Source organism: Kogia breviceps, chromosome 4 (genome assembly GCF_026419965.1).
Source record: "Kogia breviceps isolate mKogBre1 chromosome 4, mKogBre1 haplotype 1, whole genome shotgun sequence".
Taxonomy (NCBI): domain Eukaryota; kingdom Metazoa; phylum Chordata; class Mammalia; order Artiodactyla; family Physeteridae; genus Kogia; species Kogia breviceps.
The window spans coordinates 136,787,055-136,807,529 of record NC_081313.1 but is presented as its reverse complement, the minus strand read 5'-3'; the positions used below and the strand labels follow the sequence as shown (position 1 = coordinate 136,807,529).

Here is a 20,475-nt window from a genome sequence, read left to right as displayed (position 1 = left end):
CCTTTGGGGCCCGAACTCTATTCCCACTATTCACTTCCCTGGGCTTCTCTAGCTTTGGGGGTTAACAGTTGATTAGATCCTGCCTTGTTTTATGTTTTATAGATAGATTACTGGCTGTGTGGAATTTTGGCCCTTGACCAAAGCACAACTGTTTCTCAAAAAAGGTTTGGAGTAACACATTACTGGTGGCCTAAACCATTCACAGAGAGGGACCATTTGTTTGATGGGTCTTTGTCTGACCCATCTGTGAGGGTACCCTTCCTTCTTGGGCTTTCATTGATTTCATCCTCATGCATCGCTGACATTTAAAGAATTCCAAATTTCTCATTCACAGGTTCTGCCTGTGGCTCAGTGGACCTTTCTCACTATATCAGTGATAGCCTAAAGCCTGTCTCACCACACCCTGCGCATTCATTTAATAAATATTGTGTACCTGGTACCTGGAGAGACCCTGCTAAATGCTGGAGAGGGGGATATGCAAGGACAGATAGGGCTGGTCTTGGTTCTCGCTGAGTCAAGTAGAAATAGACAGGCTTACCATTTATTAAACATTTCCTGTGCAGGTATTTTAAATGCATTGTCTTAATTAATCCTCACCTCAACCCTTTGAAGAAGGTTCTGTTACAATACTCATTTTATGGGTGGGGAAAACTGAGGTCCAGAAAAGTTAAGTAACTTACTCAGGGTCCTGCCGCTGACAAATCTGTTTGACTACAAATCCTGTGCTCTAGATGGCTCTTTGAAGACAAATAAAAATATACAAAGTTAAAGGTAAAAGGCATGGTGAAAGTTCAAAGTCTTTAAGGGGCCCTGAGAGGGTCAGAGAAAGCTTGATGAAGGAAGTGGGTTTTGAGTAGAGCCTTGTATACTGTACACACACACACACACATTATAACCATATATATATACACACACACATATATAATATATGGTTATTATATATACATTATATATATATACCATATATAAATGGTACTTTAAACTGTATAAGGTTTTCTTATACATGGTATCATTGGAACCTTATAACAGCCCTGTGACTTGCAAAGAGATCATTATACCCATTTTAGGGATGAGAAAACTGAGACCTAGAGAAGTTAATAAGCAGGTTGCTCATGATCCCACAATTAGTAAATCACAGGGTTGAACCTAGAATCCAGGACTTAAGATTCCCAGCCCTGATCTCTTTCCACTGACCTCTGCTGTCCCGCACAATTAGAATTTTATCTGTCAGGGATGAGATAGAGAGCATCTGGCTGGTGGAAGCAGCATGAGGAAAGGCACAGAGGCAAAAGGCACAGAGACTGCCTGGGTTTGGACTGTAAAGTACATATAGAGAAATTCTTGGTGGTATTTATAAAAAATTAGATAAGGGTCAGTGCATAGAGGATGTCTTCGTTTGATAGAGCTGCCATAACAAAATACCACAGACTGGGTGGCTTAAATAACAAATTTATTTTCTCCCAGTTCTGGAGATGAGAAGTCCAATATCAAGATGTCAGCAGGGTTGCTTTCTCCTGAGGCCACTCCGTGGCTTACAGACTGCCGCCTTCTGGCTATGTCCTCACAGGGTCTTTTGTCTGTGTAGGCACATGTAAGGTGTGTCTCTCTGTGTGTCCAAATTCTGTCAGATTGGATGAGGGTCCCTAATGGCCTCATGTTAACTTAATCATCTCTTTAAAGGCCCTGTCTCCAAATACAGTCACATTCTGAGGTCCTGAGGTTAGGACTTCAACATATGAATTTGGTGGGGGGACACAAGTCAGCCCATAATAGAGGGCTTTAATTCATTTAATCAAAAATCAGTAGCAATGGGAATTTTTCATTGATGGGAGAAATGTGAACAGAAATACACTTGAGGAATAAGTTTCATTTGTTAGTTTTGTGCAGAACAAGTGGTAAGGAGGCGTGAGTGAGGCGATAGTTAAAGTTATCTACACTGGAGGTTTCAAGGGCCGGATGAGGGCAGTGGCGTGAGGGATAGCTAAAGGGACATGGATACGAGAGGCACTGGAGGTTGACTCTGCCTGGCTTCACAGTGTGCTGGGTGCTGGGGCCCATGGGTGTGACAACGATGCTGACTGAGGTTTCCTGGAAATACCAGGTCAGGGACACCAATAGGGAAGTCAGAGGAAGGGCCGGTTTGGAGGCAGATTGTATTCGGTTTCTATTGCTGCTGTAACAGAAGATTATCACAGATTTGGTGACCTAAAACAACACAAAGTTATTTGCTTGCCGTTTTTTTTGGTCAGAAGCCCGGCATGGGATCTTACAGGGTTAAAATCAAGGTGTCGGCAGGCCTGCATTCGTTTCTGAAGGCTCTGGAGGAGAATCTGTTGCCTTGTTTTTCCAGCTTCTAGAGGCTGCTCGCATTCCTTGGCTCAGCCCCCTTGCATCCAGCAGTCACTCCACTCCAATCTCTGCTTCCATCCTCACGGCTCCTGGTCTGACTCTCTCGCCTCCCTCTCTCACTTTTTAGGACCCTTGCCATTACACTGGGTCCATCAGATAACCCAGGATGACCTCCCCGTCTCAAGGTTGCTAACTTAATTCCATCTGCAAAGTCCCTTTTGCCGTGTAAGGTATTATCACAGGTCCTGGGGATTAGGATGCAGACCTCTTTCTGGGGCCACTATTCTACCGACACAGGGATAGTGTTGAAATGGTTTTAGGCAGGGTCTAAGATAGGGTGTACCGTTGATGTTTGTGGATAATGCCAAAACTTCACTTCCTCAACAATTTCCTCCTTGTACCTTGCTAAATCTTTCTGTAGAGTAGCTTTATCAGCAGCAAGAGGCTTCATTAGACATTCATCTTCTTGTATTTCTCATGGCCACATTGGGGCAAGGTGAATTTCTCAAAGGGCAGGATAGCCAGAGGAAAGAGGAGGAAGAGGAGGAGGAGAAAGTGTGTAATCCATGTAATTGACCACCTATGAGGAACAGTTAAGGGTTCTTTGCTGGGGGGTGAGATGGGGGCTGAGTGTCCAAATACGTGCTGAGAGGTACAGTCTGTCACTATCTGAAATTTGAACTGAACTCACATTGGGTTTATGTCGTGGACTTACAGAATCTTATCAAGGTAAAGGACCTGAGACATCCTTAGTCCTACAGCTGTCAACCTAGGCTGCACATTGGAATCACCTGGAAAGCATTAAAAAACACTTATGCGGGCTTCCCTGGTGGCGCAGTGGTTGAGAATCCGCCTGCCAATGCAGGAGACACGGGTTCGTGCCCTGGTCCGGGAAGATCCCACATGCCGCGGAGCAACTAAGCCCGTGAGCCATGGCCGCTAGGCCTGCGCGTCCGGAGCCTGTGCTCCGCAACGGGAGAGGCCACAACAGTGAGAGGCCCGCATACCGCAAAAAAAAAAAAAAAAAAAAAAAACACTTATGCCTGGGCCCCTCCCACAGAGATAATGATTTCGTTCCAGTGGAGCCCAGCCTGGGCATCAGGCGTTTTCAAAGTTGCGCAGGTGACTAATGTGCAGGCAGGGCTGAGAACCAGTGATTTAGGCCAACTCTTTGCCTCTCAATGAGAAAACCATGACGTTGTCCAGATAAAAGTTGGGTCCAAGCAGAGCCAGGACCAGAACTCAAGTTTCCTGAAGCTCCATCCAGCACACCATCCTGACCTCTACATTCCAGGCATGATTATACAACAAATCTGACTGATGGTCAGCTGAACTGTCCACAAGGCAGAGTCCACCTCATTCTTGTTCACTGGCCTGTTTTCAGCACATAGCACCAAGCCAGGGACCCGTGAGTGCTCAGCGAAAGGTTCACTGGATGAATGAATGGGAATATACCTGCCAGTGGGCAGTTTGGTGCTGATAAGTAGACACATGTTCCCTATGCATTACTGTCACTTCCCTTTTCTGACACGTGTTCTGAAGCAACGGCAGCAGGAGACCCACAGGCTTGATCTTGGTTCTCTGTGGTCTCAAGCACAACATGTTACTGATTTAAAGAGTTCTCTAAATTAAGAATTGAAAGTGTGACTCGTCAGTGACATTTGCTGTTGAAAACAAAACTTTAAAAAGTAATAAGCTCCAAATTAAATCTGATCTTGTGCTGGGAAGATATTATGAAATAGATATGATGTGTGGGATAAAAAATCAGTAAAGGTTCATTTTTGTATCTATACAAACATTCACAAAAGAAATGGTCTAGTGATACTCTTTTTGTTGTATTTTTTGAGACGTCCTTCATATAACAAAATTCACCACTTAAAGTGTACAGTTCAGTGTTTTAATAGTAGATTCACAGTGTTATACAATTATCACTACTATCTAATTTCCATCACCAAAGAAAGAAACCCCCAAACCTTTAGCAGTCCCTCCCAATTCTCTCCCCCAACCGCTAATCTACTTTCTGTTTCTATGGATTTGTCTATTCTGAACAGTTCATCTAAATGGATCATATAATAGGTGGCCTTTTGTGTCTGGCTTCTTTCACTTAGCATAATGTTTTCAAAGTTCGTCCATGTTGTAGCATGGATCAGTACTTCATTCCCTTTTACAGAAGAGTACTATTCCATTGCGTGGCTATACCACATTTTATTTATCCATTCACCCCTTGGGTTGTTTCTGTTTTTTTGACTATTAGAATAATGTTGCTGTGAACAAGTGTGGAAGTTTCTGTGTGCACATATGCTTTCATTTCTCTTGGATACATACCTCAGAAGAATTGCTGGGTCATATGGTAACTCTGTGTTTAACTTTTTGAGGAACTGCCAGACTCTTTTCCCTAGTAATACTCTTAACTCCCTTTACAGATTACCTAGCGTGTATGTATGTTTGTATTGTATTTAATTCTCATAAAATTCTCTGAGGTTGTTATTGTCATCATTATTAAACAGATGACTAAATGGAGAATTTTAGGTTAAGTGATTTCCTGAAGGCCAAAGGGCTAAGAAGTGATGAAGCTGGGATTTCAGCCCAGATATTTGGACCCTGAGATTAGGGCTCTTTCCAATGAAGCACTTACTAGTAGAGGTGAGTCATCAGATTTGTTTTTCATGCTGTTGTTAGTTTTGCCATCTGCTCTGTATTATTTTTAAAAAATCTTAATCTTGATCTTAACCGTCTTCCTGCTTATGAAATAGTAAAGTGGGCTCTTATAAAAGAGCAGACATTATAGTACCATGTGATGTGAAAAGCGAAAGCCCCTGTTTATCCAGCCCCACAGAGAGCTTGCTATTCATAGTTGTGGTATGTATTCCACCAAAATATTTTACCGTACACGATAATATACTGTGTTTTTTAACCTATCCACTGTACAAACTGTTTTGCTGCTTGCTTATTTTCTTGCTAACTGTTTATCTGGGACAACTTTTGCTGTTGGAACTAGTGGATCTACCCCTCCTTTCTGAGGTAGCCATCTGTCTTTGAAAAATGTGTCCTGCTTGTAGAGCCCTTGAGTGTCTGATGGGGATAATTTAGGCCAGTGCTTCTCAAATTTATTGTGCACCCGGGCGTGTGAGTCCCCTGGGAATTTTATTGAAATGCAGATTCAGATTCCATAGGCCCAGGGAGGGGCCTGAGACTCTGCATTTCTAATAACCCCCCCCACCCCACCCCCGGGTGATGCTGACACTGCTGGTCCACAGACCACACTGTGAGTCACGACGACTGGGGGCAGGGGGCTGTTGAAAAGTCTTGTGGCGCCAGACCAGTTTCTCCCTGCTGAGCATGTTCTGCTTTTCAGAATGAAATGCTGGAGGAAGGGCACGAGTATGCGGTCATGCTATACACCTGGCGCAGCTGTTCCCGGGCCATCCCCCAGGTGAGACAGTCCTGCCCCTTCAGGGGGTGCCTCCACCCTCCACCGCACCCCCATCCAGATTACTGACCTTCTCCAGGCAGCAGGGAGTGAAGCAGGGCCTCTTACCCAAGGGGGTGCGCTGAAAACATTCAGAGAGCATCCCGTAAAACTGACACCAGCTTTTAAAAATTGCTCAATATTGTTTTATTTTGAAAGCAGTGTATGCTAACTGTACAACACCCAAACCACTGCAGAAAGCTAGAAAGTAAAAAGCAAGACATCCTCCCCCCTCCCTCCACCACCCAAATCCCCCACCTCCCACCAAAGCATAATCACTGTGGATGCTTTGCTGCATATTCATCTGGCTCTCTTTCCTCAAACATCATGAATATTTCTGTGATTATTATTTTGTAAATGATCGTTATTTACAAAAGTGTGTTGTTTCCTATTTATACGGTCTGCCACTTGAATTTTTTACGCTGTATTCTTTATAACTGACTTTTTTATGTTGACACACACAGATATTATTTTCACCATTATCATAGTTATCATATTATTCGTAGGTCCCACTGTAACCAAATCAACAGGCCACAGGTGTGTAAACAGAAACCATTCCTCTACCTTGCTCCCAATCCTAACCCCAAGAGGTAACTACTTATTAACAGCTTGGTTTTTGTACCCTTTCAGATTCTCTATACCTGTATTATATATGGATACACAAGCACACACACTGTTTTGTGTTTTGTTGAATAAAAACGGGATTAAATGACCCTTCCTGTCCTGCAGCTGTTTCCACCCATCAGTTTATGGTAGCAATCTTTCCACCTCAGTTCAGAGATCTATCTCATTGCCCCTAACAGTTACATAATGATAGTGTACGAATGCATCATACTTTATCCATTTAATCATCGACTTCCGGATGTTTAGCTTGGTGCTTCCATTTTAAGAATTTCTGTACAGCAGTGTGAAGAATATTCTTGTGTTTATTACCCTTTGCTCACTCTCCAGTTTCAGTGACCTGTTAGCAGCCTTGGGTGTGCATGCTGTGAACACATCTGCCACGGGATTCTGATGTGCTGAAAACCACTGGGCAGAGAAAATGGGCTTCTTAATGGGCCCGAGTATGGCCAGGGGACTTTGTCCCAAGTGCATCCAGAGCCATGGACAGAACATTTCTCTCTGCTTAGGATCAGGCAGAGGGCCCCAGATAGATTACTGGGGTAGGAGTGAGGGAAAGGAGGCAGGAAGGAGACTGTGCGGCTCAGCGTAGTCGTGTGTGCAGCTCATGGTCCGGGCACAGAACAGACTGAAGGGGAGGAGGGTTCTGTTCTGGGGACCAGCTGGTTTCCTCCTGCAGCCAGTGTCTGGGGAGCACTTCTTCCCCCCTCAGAATGTCAGACAGGGCTACCCCAGCCTCCTCTCACTAGGTAACCATACCATTTATCATCCTAAATGAGGTGCATTCAACAGTGAAAACGGGCCCTGTTAATAAGACAGCAGGTGTGAACCAGGACCGCCTGGGTAAACCAGGGTGTGTGAAACCCCCTGTCTCCCCACAGGTGAAATGCAACGAGCAGCCCAACCGCGTGGAGATCTATGAGAAGACAGTGGAAGTGCTGGAGCCGGAGGTCACTAAGCTCATGAAGTTCATGTACTTTCAGGTGAGGGGTCAGGGCAGGTCTGGACCAGGACACCTGAGAAGGTCCCCATGCTTCTAGACACTGGTACTGGATTTCTGTGTCATGTTATTTATTCATTCGGCAAACACTTTCTAGTGCCCCTGACCCACCCTGGGGTGAGCAAGACAGACAAGCCCCCTCCCTCCATATAATTCACATTCTAGTGGGCAAACGAGTGTGTTCTGGGTGGGAGGAGAGACTGACAATTAACAATACACAACAGAACAAGTGCCGTGAATAAAATACAATTAAAGAGCCTTTGGCATGGAGGGTATCTTCGACATGGATGCAGCTTTAGGGATGGGCTCCACGGAGGTGGTGTTTGAACTGAGATCTGTATGATGTGAAAGAGGCTGGCAGGTGATGATCCAGGGGCAGAGGGTTTCAGGCAGAAGGAACTGCAAAGGCAAAGGCCCTGAAGCCTCAAGGAGCATGGCATGTTTAAGAAATGGAGCGAAGCCCGGGAGGCTGCATAGTGAGCAGGGGAAGCGAAAAAAGGTGACGTTGGAGAGGTGGGCAGGGACCTACTCATATAGGGCACTGTATGTAGGTCAGGAGAAGAATACCTGGATTTTCTTCAAGCACCACGGGAAGCTGCTGGAGATTTCCCGTGACATGATCTGATCGAGGTGTTCTGGCTGCTCTGTGGTTGATGGATGGGAAGTGGGGGGCAGTACAGGTGTCAGGGGCAGGAGGGGAGAAGAGTGGCAGCAGGGAGACCAGTTGGGAAGCCAAGAAGAGTGAGCATTTAAAGGAGGAAAAGAGAAAAGACAGCCAAAGCCTCCTGTGAATGAAAGGTAAGAGGGCAAGCTGGTTATTATGCTTATTTGGAAGCCATTCAGGAATGCAGGCTGATGGCTTTAAGACCACCCTCTGCCCGGGTGGGAGTCCTGCCACACACTCTGTGCCCTCCACCTGTATTTATTAGCCTCATAAAGAGACCTGCAAGCACTGGCCCAGGGTCTGCCCTGCGCCCAGCTCTGTGCTGGCCTTCTGGGGGAGGGAGATGGGAACATCTGGGGAAGGTGCAGATAGAGCCTCGAAGGCAGAGAAGCCCCGGGTTCTGTCGCATTCTGACTGTGTTCTGTTAGTTATTTCAGACCTCTGACAACTTCAGTTTTCTTACCTTGGAAAGAATGCCTATTTCACAGGTTTTCTCTAGGGATAAATAAAGTCTGCTTGTCAAGTGCCCTGTTTGTAGAGCCCTCATTACAGAGCAGGTTTAACAAAGGGCAGATGCTGTCATTAGCATCATGCACCACCTGCGTTCGAGGAACCTAAAATCTCTTTGGGAAGGCAGGTTCAAGAGAGAAAAGCTACCCCAAAACTAAGTATGTGCTAAATTGAGGGACTCCTGACAGGAGGTGTTTAGAGAAGGGAGGAGCTGAAATAATCTAGAACTATGCTGTCCAGTAGCCACATATGGCTATCTACATGAATTAAAATCAAATAAAATTTAAAATGCAGATCCTCCATTGCACTCACCTTTTCAAGTGTTCAGTATCCTCATATGATGAGTGGCTATTGTATTGGACAGAGCAGGTATGGAACATTTCCATCATCCCAGAAAGTTGTGTTAGACTCTGGAAGGAGAAAGTGTGGCTTGATCTGGTCCTTGAAGGCCTCCCTATCTCCTTTCCTTGCTTTGTTTTTCTCCATAGCACCTATCACATTCTAATATAGAGAATTTGTTTATTTTGTTTTCTGTCAGCCATCACTAGAATATAAGCTCCTTCTGGCAGAGACTTTTTCTTCTGTTTTGTTCCCTGCTTTACCCCAGGGCCAAGAATGGTGCCTGGCACGTGGAAGATGCTCAGTAAACACCCGTTTATTGGATGAATGAACCCCTTTCTCTGAGCAACTCTCTCACTCTCCATCTCTGCCCCCTTATTGTCTGGTGCCTGCACTGTCCTAGGTCCTGGGATACACACAAGAACAAGACAGTGCTTTCTCAGCAAGGGAGTGGTGAATGAATTCATTGGTTTGACTCACTTGGGGGTCAGGTTCTGGGCTTCCCTCTAGAAATCAGCTTAGTGTTTCAGCACACCTCTGAGAAAGACCTCTGGGCAGATTTGCCTTTCTCTAAATGTCCAGGCTCTGACTAGGGCCCCAGGGGAGGCTCGACCTCACCAGAGAGTGCAGTGAGGCACCCCACCAGGCCGCCGCCTCCTGACCCGCTGCCCCTCTGCGTGCAGCGCAAGGCCATCGAACGCTTCTGCAGTGAGGTGAAACGGCTGTGCCATGCTGAGCGGAGGAAAGACTTTGTCTCCGAGGCCTACCTCCTGACCCTGGGCAAGTTCATCAACATGTTTGCAGTCTTGGACGAGCTGAAGAATATGAAGTGCAGCGTCAAGAACGATCACTCTGCCTACAAGAGGTCAGGGCCCCTCCCCCTCCCCCACCTTCCTGGGCCGCCGGCCAGTGGCCAGTGGGAGGAAGAGGACAGAGCCCTTCTAAGAGGCTCCTTCTCGGAACCAAGCTAGCCAGTCCACAGACCCAGTGGGGTTGGGGGCCTGCCTCTGTTTCTGCAGTTTAAGGAATAAGGTGCAGAGCTGAGTTTTGGAAAACTGGGTCTTGGCAGGGTTTTCTGTCTCAAGGTGGAATCAAATCCTCATTTGCCCCACCTGTGGAGCAGCAGCATTTTCTGTGTCCCATGCAGTCTGAGATTATATTATGATAAATATAGTCATCAAATGGTCTCAGGAGTCATTCTCTGCAAGAATCAGAAAGCCAGTTCAAACTGCTTATGTAAAAGAAGAAACTGCGTTGGCTCCCAGAACAGAAAAGTCCTGGTCAGCTTGATCCAGGTACTCAGGTGATATTGTTGGTCTGGTTCCCTCTACCTCGCAGCTCAGCTTTCCTCAGTATCAGCTTCATTCTCAGGCAGGCTCATGCCCCATGTGGCCTCCAGCAGCTATAAGCGTCCCACCAGCCAATGTAGCGACCCCAGCTCCTAAGGACGGAAAGAATGCTCCTCCTTGCAAATACTTTTGCAGAAGTATTGTCATTGCTCCAGCTTGGGTCATGTGCCGACCCCTCCACATGTATGTGTGTGTTGGGGTGGTGCTGATGGGAGGGGTGCTCGTCCTTGGGGTCAGTTGGAGGTCAGTGTCAGCTCACAAGAAAGAAGGACTGAGGCGGGTGGAGGGGTCGGTCCCCTCCAGAAATTTGGATACAGCCACCCCAAAGTGGGGGAGGGCAGGCTAAAGCAGCCAGTATACTTTGTGCTCCGAGGTGTCTGTACCCATCTCCTGGGAAGGATTTTCTGTGTCACTGCTGAAGAGGGCCCCCCTGCAGAACCACATCCTCCCAGGGCTCCGTGGTAACTGGAGAAAACAGACAACATATGGATCCTCACCGTTTTACCCTCCTGAGTGAATTGAAACCTGGGAGTACCCAGAAGACAGAGCCCCATTCAGAAATGGCAATTTCACAAAGATTCCATAGACAGCTAGCTCCTGGTACAGTATCTTCCCCACAAATTCTCCCCAGATGTGGCCAGCTCCTTCCATCACGGTCACAGCCGACATGCTCTGTGGACCGGCTAGGGTCACGAGCAAGACGGGTGTCTTGTCTGTGTTCCACGGTCCATCGTGACACGGGCTGCATCACCTCCACCTCCAGGTCAGGCTGGAGAAGTCCCAGCGCCGTGGTTTTCTCCCTTTAAGTCCCGCTGTGTCCCCCACATCCGTCATCCCTTCACCTGTAATCCCGTCAGGTTAAATAGACTTTGCTTTTCCATACAGTGTTTAGAAACATTGAGGTTTTCCTACAAATAACATAATACGCAACGAACACAAAACATCCTGCTGCCTGCGATTCTTCTCCGTGACTTACTGTGCAGTTTCGCTGGAGGTCACGGTGAGGCACAGGGATGCCCGTTTCGCTCTGTCCTACCGCAAGCTGGTTGACGGGATGCTAGACGCCCTTAAACTTTCCTGGTCTTTGAGCTTCAGTGCGTTCTTGCCTCCTAATTTCAGATACCCTTATTACAAGGGTGCAGACAGCTCCTAATGAAATGACTACAGAACATGCTCTCCTTTGATGTTAGAGTCACTTGTGATGTTCAGAGCCCCTTAACCTCAGGGACAGTGTATCCGGGTTAGCTGAGAGATGGGGCCCACGAGGCCCGGCTGAGGCCAGCTGTGCTTGAGCATCTTTCTCTGCAACACCCCGTCCCAGGGCAGCGCAGTTCCTGAGGAAGATGGCGGACCCCCAGTCTATCCAGGAGTCACAGAACCTGTCCATGTTCCTGGCCAACCACAACAGGATCACCCAGGTGACGGCAAACCTATGTTAGTCCTGGCCTGGCATCCCGCAACATAGGCCAGGGCCTGGAGGTTGGGGGGGGGGGTGGTGGCCACGAGCAGAGGAGCTCTGTCCAGATCATCCGTCCCCTTTGCCCTACTCAGACTTTAAGCTGCAGACTTAAGTCTCCCCTCCCAACCACAGGTGGCCCTTTCACCCTCTCCAGAGTTTGTTCTCTGAAAACCTCTAGCCAGTGTTCTGCCCCTGCCTCGGTGTCGATTGAGAGCTTGGGTTCTGGAGTTAGACCACCTTGTTTCCTCATCCTAGACCCTCCACTGACCCACTGTGAGGCCTCAGGCAAGGTCTAAGCCTCAGTTTCCTCATCTGTAAAAATGGGGCTGTTGTTTTGCCACTCATAGGACAGTGGTGAGAAATGAATGAGATACTATATAAAAAGCCCTTAACGTGTAGAGCCTGACAGACAGCAAGGACATAAAAAGATGTAGTCATAGTTGCTGCCACTGCTTTGCCAGGGCATTCCCACTCAGCTGTGGCTCTCACGCTCTGCCTGGCTTAAAATAACCTGTCTTGTGCATCTGTCAATTCAACCTCAACAGGCACCAGCAGGAATGTGAGCAGGACCCAGACCTACACTTGAGAGGGGCCTTCCATCTTCAAAGGGTTTCCGGGCTAAAATCTTTCTCAGGGCTTCACTGGGCCTTCCCTGCTCTGTGTTACCCACAGAAGGCTCCTCAGTGTTGAGGCTTCAGGTTTTTTTCCCGGGGACCCAGCGCCACGCCTGAGCCCCATGCACACCCTGCCATGGGCCAGTGTGTCCCTTTGGAGACAAGGGGCCTGGGGTGGAGACCTCAGGCCTTCTTGTACAGGAAATGTCTTTGTACTGCTGTGTCCTGCCAGGAGGGAGACACCTGCTGGCTCAGCTCTCCTCCACTGGGCTTGGTCTTCCCACCATCATCTGAGAAGACGTCTTGGGCTCAGTCCATACTCTCAAAACTAAGCTGAGATGACCACGGGCCTAGTTGAACTGCTTTCAGCTCAGTCCAATAAAGCACTTTCTAACCATCAGAACTGCCAGGAAATACAATGGAAGGCCCCAAGGGGAGCAGGTCCCTGCCATGGGGATGTGTAGGAGCTCTGACCAACCACTGTGGGCACGTTGAGGAGAGGCTGCAGGCTCCCCTCCACCTGGGGTGGTCATTGAGGCCGGGCACTGTCCCAGGGCCCAGCGGTGGCCCATCCTGGGTGGTGTGTGTGTGTGTGTGTGAGGATGCAGGACAGGGGCTAACCAGTGGGGGGCACTGCTGTTTAGTGTCTCCACCAGCAACTGGAAGTGATCCCAGGCTATGAGGAGCTGCTGGCTGACATTGTCAACATCTGTGTGGATTACTACGAGAACAAGATGTATCTGACCCCCAGTGAGAAGCACATGCTCCTCAAGGTACAGCTCCCTCGGTCACATACCCCAGGGCCTGGGCTTGCCCTCTCACCCCCTTCTTATTTAAAATTATTTTTAAAAAATATGTCTTTCTTCTTACTTAAGCATTGATACAGATCTTACTGCATATAGTGTTTTGTAACCTGTTATTTGCCTTTAATATGTCATATACACCTTTCCAGACATCATTAAGGCTCTTTCTACAATGTGATTTTTAATGGCTGCCAAGTATTCCATTGTATGGGGACATTGTTATTTAACAGATCCCCTGTGGTTGGATATTTGTTTGCTAAACTGCGTTGAAACTCTGTAGCACACCTTCGTGTCCATACTGTTGTTAAGCCAGATATCCTGGAGGAAAAAACTGCCAACTCAAGGGGAAGACAGAATCTTCAAGCTTTTGCTGTGTTTAGCCAAATGGGTCACATTTGTTTCATCAGTTTACAAGTTTCATTTTTTAATTGCCAAGTAATTTTTATAATTGTAGAAAATCTGGACCATACAGAAAAGCATTAAAAAATTGAATCGCTTACAATCTTTCCATCCAGAGATAAACACTTTTAGCATTTTGATGTATATCTTTCTCATTTTTTCTGTGCTGATATATTTTCATATGTATGCAATTTACATATGCAATTTACATAAATTTTGTGCCCGTGTAATTTTTATCTCACTTCATTAAATGCATTTGGAAGATTATGCAGCCCTTAAATAATGTCATATGGATGAGCTTTAATTTCTTTAGCCATTATTCTATCGTTAGCTGCTTAGATTATTTCTAATTTCCCTCTGACAACAATAGCCTGGAAATGAATAATCTTCTCCATATTCATATGCATCACCCCTTTTGATTCCTTCTTCCCCAGAACCTCCCCTTTCAAAATTCCGCTGCTGGTTTGACGTTTTCTTTCTCTCCATGTCGCCTCTTTTGCTATTTCAAGAATCCTAGCCCTGTTGGTGTCCCCTTCTTAACATTTCCATAACATCTCAAAGAAGCTTGCAGGACAGTGTGGCTTTGTGTCTTGTTCACTCTGGCTTCCTCTGCACAGTCAGAAATCCAGAGAAGTCACCCAGAGCTCAGCAGTCTCTCTCACCCCCAGTGCTATGCCCTGGCAATTCCCATAGCTCTGCCCAGAATTGCTCCTTCCACTAAGTAGGTTGCTAAACCCCAGTCCACCAAGCATCCTTAGATGCTGCCGTCGGATTCTCAGGCCCTTCTTTTCTCTTGCCTGCTTTTAATCTTCCCACGTCTCAGCTTCCCAACCTTCTTCCCTCTCAATTCTCTGCCTCCTCAACCTGGACTCCTGCACTGCTTGCTGTTTCCCTTGTCTCTGCAGTTTGTTAGTGAACTCAGATGCCGCCAGAGAGCGCCTTCCACCTTAAATGGAAATGTCTGGTGCACACCCTGCGGAACTGCAAAATGCAAACGCCCATCCTCTAGTCCACTCCCTTAGGTGTCAGACATGACTTATCTCCAGTCACACAGCAACTGTTTGCTGAGGGAAGCTGCTTTCAACCTAGCTGTTCTGGCCTCCTCAGGCTTTCTGTACATTTGACAAAAAGAGCAAAATAGGCCAGCATTCAGGAAACTATTGTACGGACTGGAATATCAAGGATCAGCCTGTCAACCTGCTTATAGGGCATTGTCAGGCAAAAATGTGTTTTTTTGTTAATGAAGTCACCAGTGAGATTCCTTGGGAATCTTTGTTGTAGTTTCCTTGGAGAAAGGGGTGAATAGTTTTACATTCATTTTCCATCTAGTGAATATTCATCAAGTGCCTGAGATGTGCTGGGGCCCAGGGATGCAGCAACAGCACCACTCAGTCCTTCCTCTCAAGAAGGATCTAAGTGCATACATGTTGTTGTCAGATCCCGGTTCAAATCCTGTCTCTGCAGCTTACTAGCTGTGTGACCTTGACAAGCTGTCTAACCTCTCTGTGTCTCCAATTCCTCATCTGTAGAATAAGGTTATTGTGTAGAACCTGACTCGTAAGATTGTTGTGAGAATGAAGGATAACACCTGCTAAATCCCAAAGCACAGACCCTGGCCCATGGTGGAGGACTCAAGAAGTGGCTGCCATGATAATATATGAAAGAGTCCTCTGCATTTCTTCACAGAAATCAAATTTTGGGTTGAAATTAGACCTATGGGTCCCCCTTTTATTTTTTTTTTTTGAAGACACATGGGTTTTTGTCACAGAATGTGTCACTACAGGTGATGTGTACACATACACAGATCTGCTTTGTTTGGTGTTTTAAAACTTTTTCAGTGGATGTGACTGGCTTCTGGCTCTGCCTCTTCTCACTCTAGGTAATGGGTTTTGGTCTCTACCTGATGGATGGAAATGTCAGTAACATTTACAAACTGGATGCCAAGAAGAGAATCAACCTCAGCAAAATCGATAAGTTCTTTAAGGTCAGCACCTGGGGCTGGGGTTGGGTAGGGGGCCAAGGGGTGGTCTCTCTGGGGAAAGGAATTAAATTAACCAGCAAGTAGTGGGGCTTGTTGATTGAACTGTAGCTCTAAAGACCCCAAGAGGAGGAGAATAGAATGATAGGGCCTCCATTTGCCCTGGATAGAGGAATCTACATTATAGAAGGCATGTGCCTGAGTCTCAGGATTCAGCTGGGAGGCCTTGTGATTCTTTCCGCATACAGCTTTTTCCCTTTTCTGAAATCTCTTGCCATCTAAAGAAAGAGGCGCATCCCAGAAAGACAGAGCCCACTTTAATTTTCAGTATGTATCAGAGCCCACAGAAGCAGGAGGAATAAAGACTGGATTTTACATTGATTCACATTTGCCAACGCACAGCCTCTCCTGGCCCACCAGAGGCCCCTCACTCTCCCTGCCTCTGGGCAGAATGCCTCATCAGCATCCATCCCAGACTCAGTCCATCCCAGTGCCTCAGAGATTAGATCTTCTGGCCCCAAATCTTTAACAATAAAACCTTGTGGTTTGCCTTTGAGGTTTTCGCAAAGGGGTTTTCTCCTTCAGAAGTGAATTCCATGTTGTCAGTGTATTCTAGCATCAGGCATTTCAGGCCTAGAGTGGAGCCTCTGAGGTCAGACACGGGAAAACCAGGCTTCAATTAAAAGTGGAATCCCTGGGCTTCCCTGGTGGCGCAGTGGTTGAGAGTCCGCCTGCCGATGCAGGGGACACGGGTTAGTGCCCCGGTCTGGAAAGATCCCACAAGCCGCGGAGTGGCTGGGCCCATGAGCCATGGCCGCTGAGCCTGCGCGTCCGGAGCCTGTGCTCCGCTACAGGAGAGGCCACAACAGTGAGAGGCCCGCATACCGCAAAAAAAAAAAAAACGTGGAATCCCTCAAAGGTGTGGCCAAGCCTGGGTCCCACCGACTCTTGCAGGTTAAGAGGGAAATAAGTCACCAAAAGTCATCCTGTGGCTTGGCTTGGCTCCTTTTCGAAGCTGAAACATTCACTTTTCTCTGGAGCTGCCCAAAGTGAAAACAGCTCACCTTGGGAGAACTGGCCAAATCTGCCTCTGCCTTAAATCTGCATGAATGAGATGGGGGTGGAGTGGAAGACGACAATCTCACCTCACAAAGACCTGGGTCTTAGTCTCGCTCTGCCACTTCATAGCTGGGTGACTTTGGGAAAGTCACAGAACTTCTCTGAAACTGAGTTCCCTGGCTCGAAAAACAGCAATGCTCAGGGTATCTACCTTATAGGGTTCCCTTGAGGATTCAGTGGGCTCACCTAGGTCAGTCAAAGCCCTGGCTTATAATCCCAGCTCCTTAGCTTCTAGCCAGTCTTTACGAAAACAATCACTTCAGCTCTCAAAGCTTCAGTTTGTCCATCTGTTAAATGGGAATGATACTAGTACTGACCTCACCCAGTTATTCTGTGGATGGAAATACTGTTTCCTGATTTGCTTAATAGACTATTTTTTAGAGCAGTTTTAGGTTCACAGCAAAATTGAGCAGAGTGAACAGGGATTTCCTGTATACCCCCTACCTCCACTCATACACAACCTCCCCCAATGTCAAAACTCCCCAACAGAGGGGTACATTTGTTATAGTCCATGAACCTACATTGTTGGCACAGCATTATCACCCAAAGTCCGTGGTTTGCAGTAGGGATAACTCTTGGCATTGTGCATTCTGTAAGTTTTGACAAATGTATAATGATCTATATCCACCATTATGCTATCATACAGAATAGTTTCACTGCCCTAGAAACCCTCTGGTTTTGAAGGGCTTGGCACAGTGCCTAGTGCATAAGAAGCAGACAGAAAATACCAGCCTCCCCACCATTACTCCTGGTCTTCGGATGGGAATCGTCTGCCCTCTGGTGTTAGGTGTTAAAGGTTTCAATCACTTCACGTTGTGGAGTTTCTCAAGGTCATGCCCAGCCAGTGGCATCCGGGCACCCACTCGCAGAGCTCAAAGCAGCGAGGCTCCTCGAATCCAAGGAAAAATTAGAGCAGAAAAGACCCTGCTCTGAGAGGCAGACCATCTGGTCCTCATTCTTCATCTGTTCTGCCTGCTGGGTAACCTTCGACAAGTCACTTTGCCTCTCTGGGCTCAGTTGCTGGAACATAGGGATGGTTGGAGGCACGGGAGGACCTCTACGCTGGCTGGGGCTCTTTGTGGTTCCAGGGTCACATAGTAGCATCTTCGGAAGCAGAAACTGGGGGTCATCCCAGAGGCACACACGGAGGCCTGTCTCACCCGGCGGAAGGCAGCCACCTGGCCCCTCCCTCTGTGTCTCACGCACTGTATTTGCTTCCTTTGCAGCAGCTGCAGGTGGTGCCCCTTTTCGGCGACATGCAGATAGAGCTGGCCAGATACATTAAGACCAGTGCTCACTATGAAGAGAACAAGTCCAAGTGAGTGCCTGCCGTAATGTCTCTCGGCTCCCCCGAGGATGCCCAGCCCGGGCAGGGGGCCGAGGGGCCACTTCAGCCCCTCCCCCCTTCCCAGAGCCCTGGGCAGGTGGATTCCGTCCAATCACTGGCGCCTGGCAGAGGGGAGCAGTGGATGGTGCTCTGAGCCCTTTTGCACCTGCCCGTTGCTGCCAGGGTTCAAAAGTGCTCAGAGCACAGCCCCGCCCCTTCTCTGTTCCCATGGTGGCCCACGCCGCCTGCAGGGGACCAGCAGGAGTCCTCCCTCCCCTGAGAATGGGGAGGAGTGACCGGCCCTCAGTGGTCAGGCAGAGCGAGATGGCCTTGTTCTTCATCACACTGGTTCTCTCTTCAGGTTTTGTGTCCACGCAGTAAGTATGCCATGGAGGGTATTGTTCCGACGGTTCCAACTGTGGAGCGGGTTGACGACCTCTCCTTATGTTGTTTTATAAACCACCACTCCAGGTGATCTGAGCTAAGATCTGGGGTGTCAGCGCCTCATGGAAGTTGGGGGACATTCGGCTACAGTCTTGGCCACCCCTTTGATCTCTGGCCTTGTTAAGGAGGTTTCTGCCCGCATTTCCATACAGAGGGGGGCCGACCATCCTTTAGTCAGGAGTGAGGGTATTAGGGCCTTAAAAGTATGTAAATGGAGTGTCCTTGAACTCCACCAGCTTTGAGCCACAGCAGGTGAGTCTTGCCGGGGAAAGCTGGTTTAAATCTCTTCATAACCCAGTGGCTGCTGGTGTATGAGGAGGTCTTTCAGGAAAAGCATGGAGTCCAGAATGCTGAACTCGTTTCTTCACTTTTCCCTGCGTGAATTCTCGGCCACGTGAGGTTGGCTGGGAGTGGTGATGTGACCAGGATGGTGGTCAGAGGTTCAAGGGATGGTGTCCCCATCCCTACACAAGCACCTCAAAAGAAAAGTCATGCCAAAGTATAGGCATGAGGAACTCTGTCACCATTCTGAGTATTCTCTGGAGCGCCCTTTCAGAGCTCCTTTTGAAATAGTAAATTCTCTCTGCAATGCATATCTGCTTTGTTTGGTGCCCATGCTTAATCTGTCCACTGGGTCACCTGGCACCGGATGGCAGAGGACAGTGAACGGGCTTGTCTTTTGTTTCTCTTGGGGAAGGAGTGAAGATTCTCATTCATTCATTTCCTCCCCAATTTAGGATGTTTTGCCAAAAGGTCTCTTTCAAAAAAGTTGAGGAAACAGTTGAGGAGAAAGAAGAGAGAAAGGGGGAGAAGATGAGAAATAGAGACCCGTGCCTTTCAGAATGGCTGTGGTTTTCCTCTCCATAGAGAGCTTCCGTGTTGCCAGCTCGCTGTTGAAAAAGAGGCACAATCCCTTTAGTTTTCCCCAGTCCCGCGCATAGGCCCCCTCCAACGACAGCTTCAACCACAGGACGTAGTGCTGCCGGGGTCAGTAGATAGGTTTGGGAGGTCGCCCATCTTGCTTTTTCTTTGCTTGGCTTCCAGTCCTTTGCAGCCCTAGAGAGGCTGCAAGTCCCTCCCTGCTCACGTGACTGGTAAGTACTGTGGACACCCGTTATCTGGAAAAGCCTGCGATTGGGTCTTAGAGGCCAGCCCCAGGCAGGAGGAGGAGAGGTTGTTCCATTCAGCCTGCAGTCCCCACAGCGAGATTTAGTAGGCACTCTTGCTGGTAGCTGGGACACCTCTTGGTGTCCCAAGACAGCTGGCCACGTTGGCCGAGCACCAGGAGCAACTAGTGAATGGAAGGAGGCTGCCCCACCCAGGTGCCTAAGGCCAGGACCCACTCTGACCCCCCTGATTTTCTGCCCAGGTGGACGTGCACCCAGAGCAGCATCAGCCCTCAGTACAATATCTGCGAGCAGATGGTTCAGATCCGGGATGACCACATCCGCTTTATCTCCGAACTCGCTCGCTACAGCAACAGTGAGGTGAGCTCGCTCTGGCTGCTGGGATGGGGGCCCGTGTGGGCCCAGGGTGGGAAGGGGTGAGGACCGGCCAAAAAAGAGGTGAGATCATGGAGAGCGGAGGAGTAAAAGGGAATACACACTGGTGGCATGGATTTTAGAGCCAGATGGAACTGGGTGTGATTCTGGTTCTGTTGGGGACCTTCACAAGTTATTCAACATCCCTGAGCCTCAGTTTCCTCATCTGCAAAATGGAGCTAATAGTATCTGGAAAGGTTCATTGAGAGGATTAAACAATATGATGCATGGAAAATGCATTGTGCCTAGCAGCTAGTAACAGCCCAGTAATTGTTAGTCTGTGCATGATCTAAACCATCTCCACCCTGGGTGGCAAGAGAAACAGAGTTCTGAACAATCATGGTGATAACACCGTCTAAATATTTTTAAACTAGAATTATAAATAATCATTGTAATAAGCCAGAAAATACAGTTAGCAGCAAAATAAGGTCATAAAAATCTCCTGTGATCCCACTAATTACATTTTTACTGGCACTGGATTTTTCTTTTC

At 47.8% G+C, this 20,475-nt stretch overlaps 1 protein-coding gene across 2 annotated transcripts in view; it reads left to right on the top strand.

Annotated features, from left to right (window-relative positions):
• CYFIP2 (cytoplasmic FMR1 interacting protein 2) overlaps nt 1-20,475 on the top strand; it is a 133,697-nt gene that overhangs the window by 20,364 nt on the left and 92,858 nt on the right. For both annotated transcript variants that reach the window (XM_059062927.2, XM_067032007.1), the window contains exons 4-11: nt 5,705-5,782; nt 7,321-7,422; nt 9,636-9,817; nt 11,623-11,719; nt 13,019-13,147; nt 15,456-15,560; nt 17,900-17,991; nt 19,814-19,931. In XM_059062927.2, coding sequence (XP_058918910.1) covers nt 5,705-5,782; nt 7,321-7,422; nt 9,636-9,817; nt 11,623-11,719; nt 13,019-13,147; nt 15,456-15,560; nt 17,900-17,991; nt 19,814-19,931 — 903 coding nt within the window. The remainder of the gene's footprint in view (nt 1-5,704; nt 5,783-7,320; nt 7,423-9,635; nt 9,818-11,622; nt 11,720-13,018; nt 13,148-15,455; nt 15,561-17,899; nt 17,992-19,813; nt 19,932-20,475) is intronic.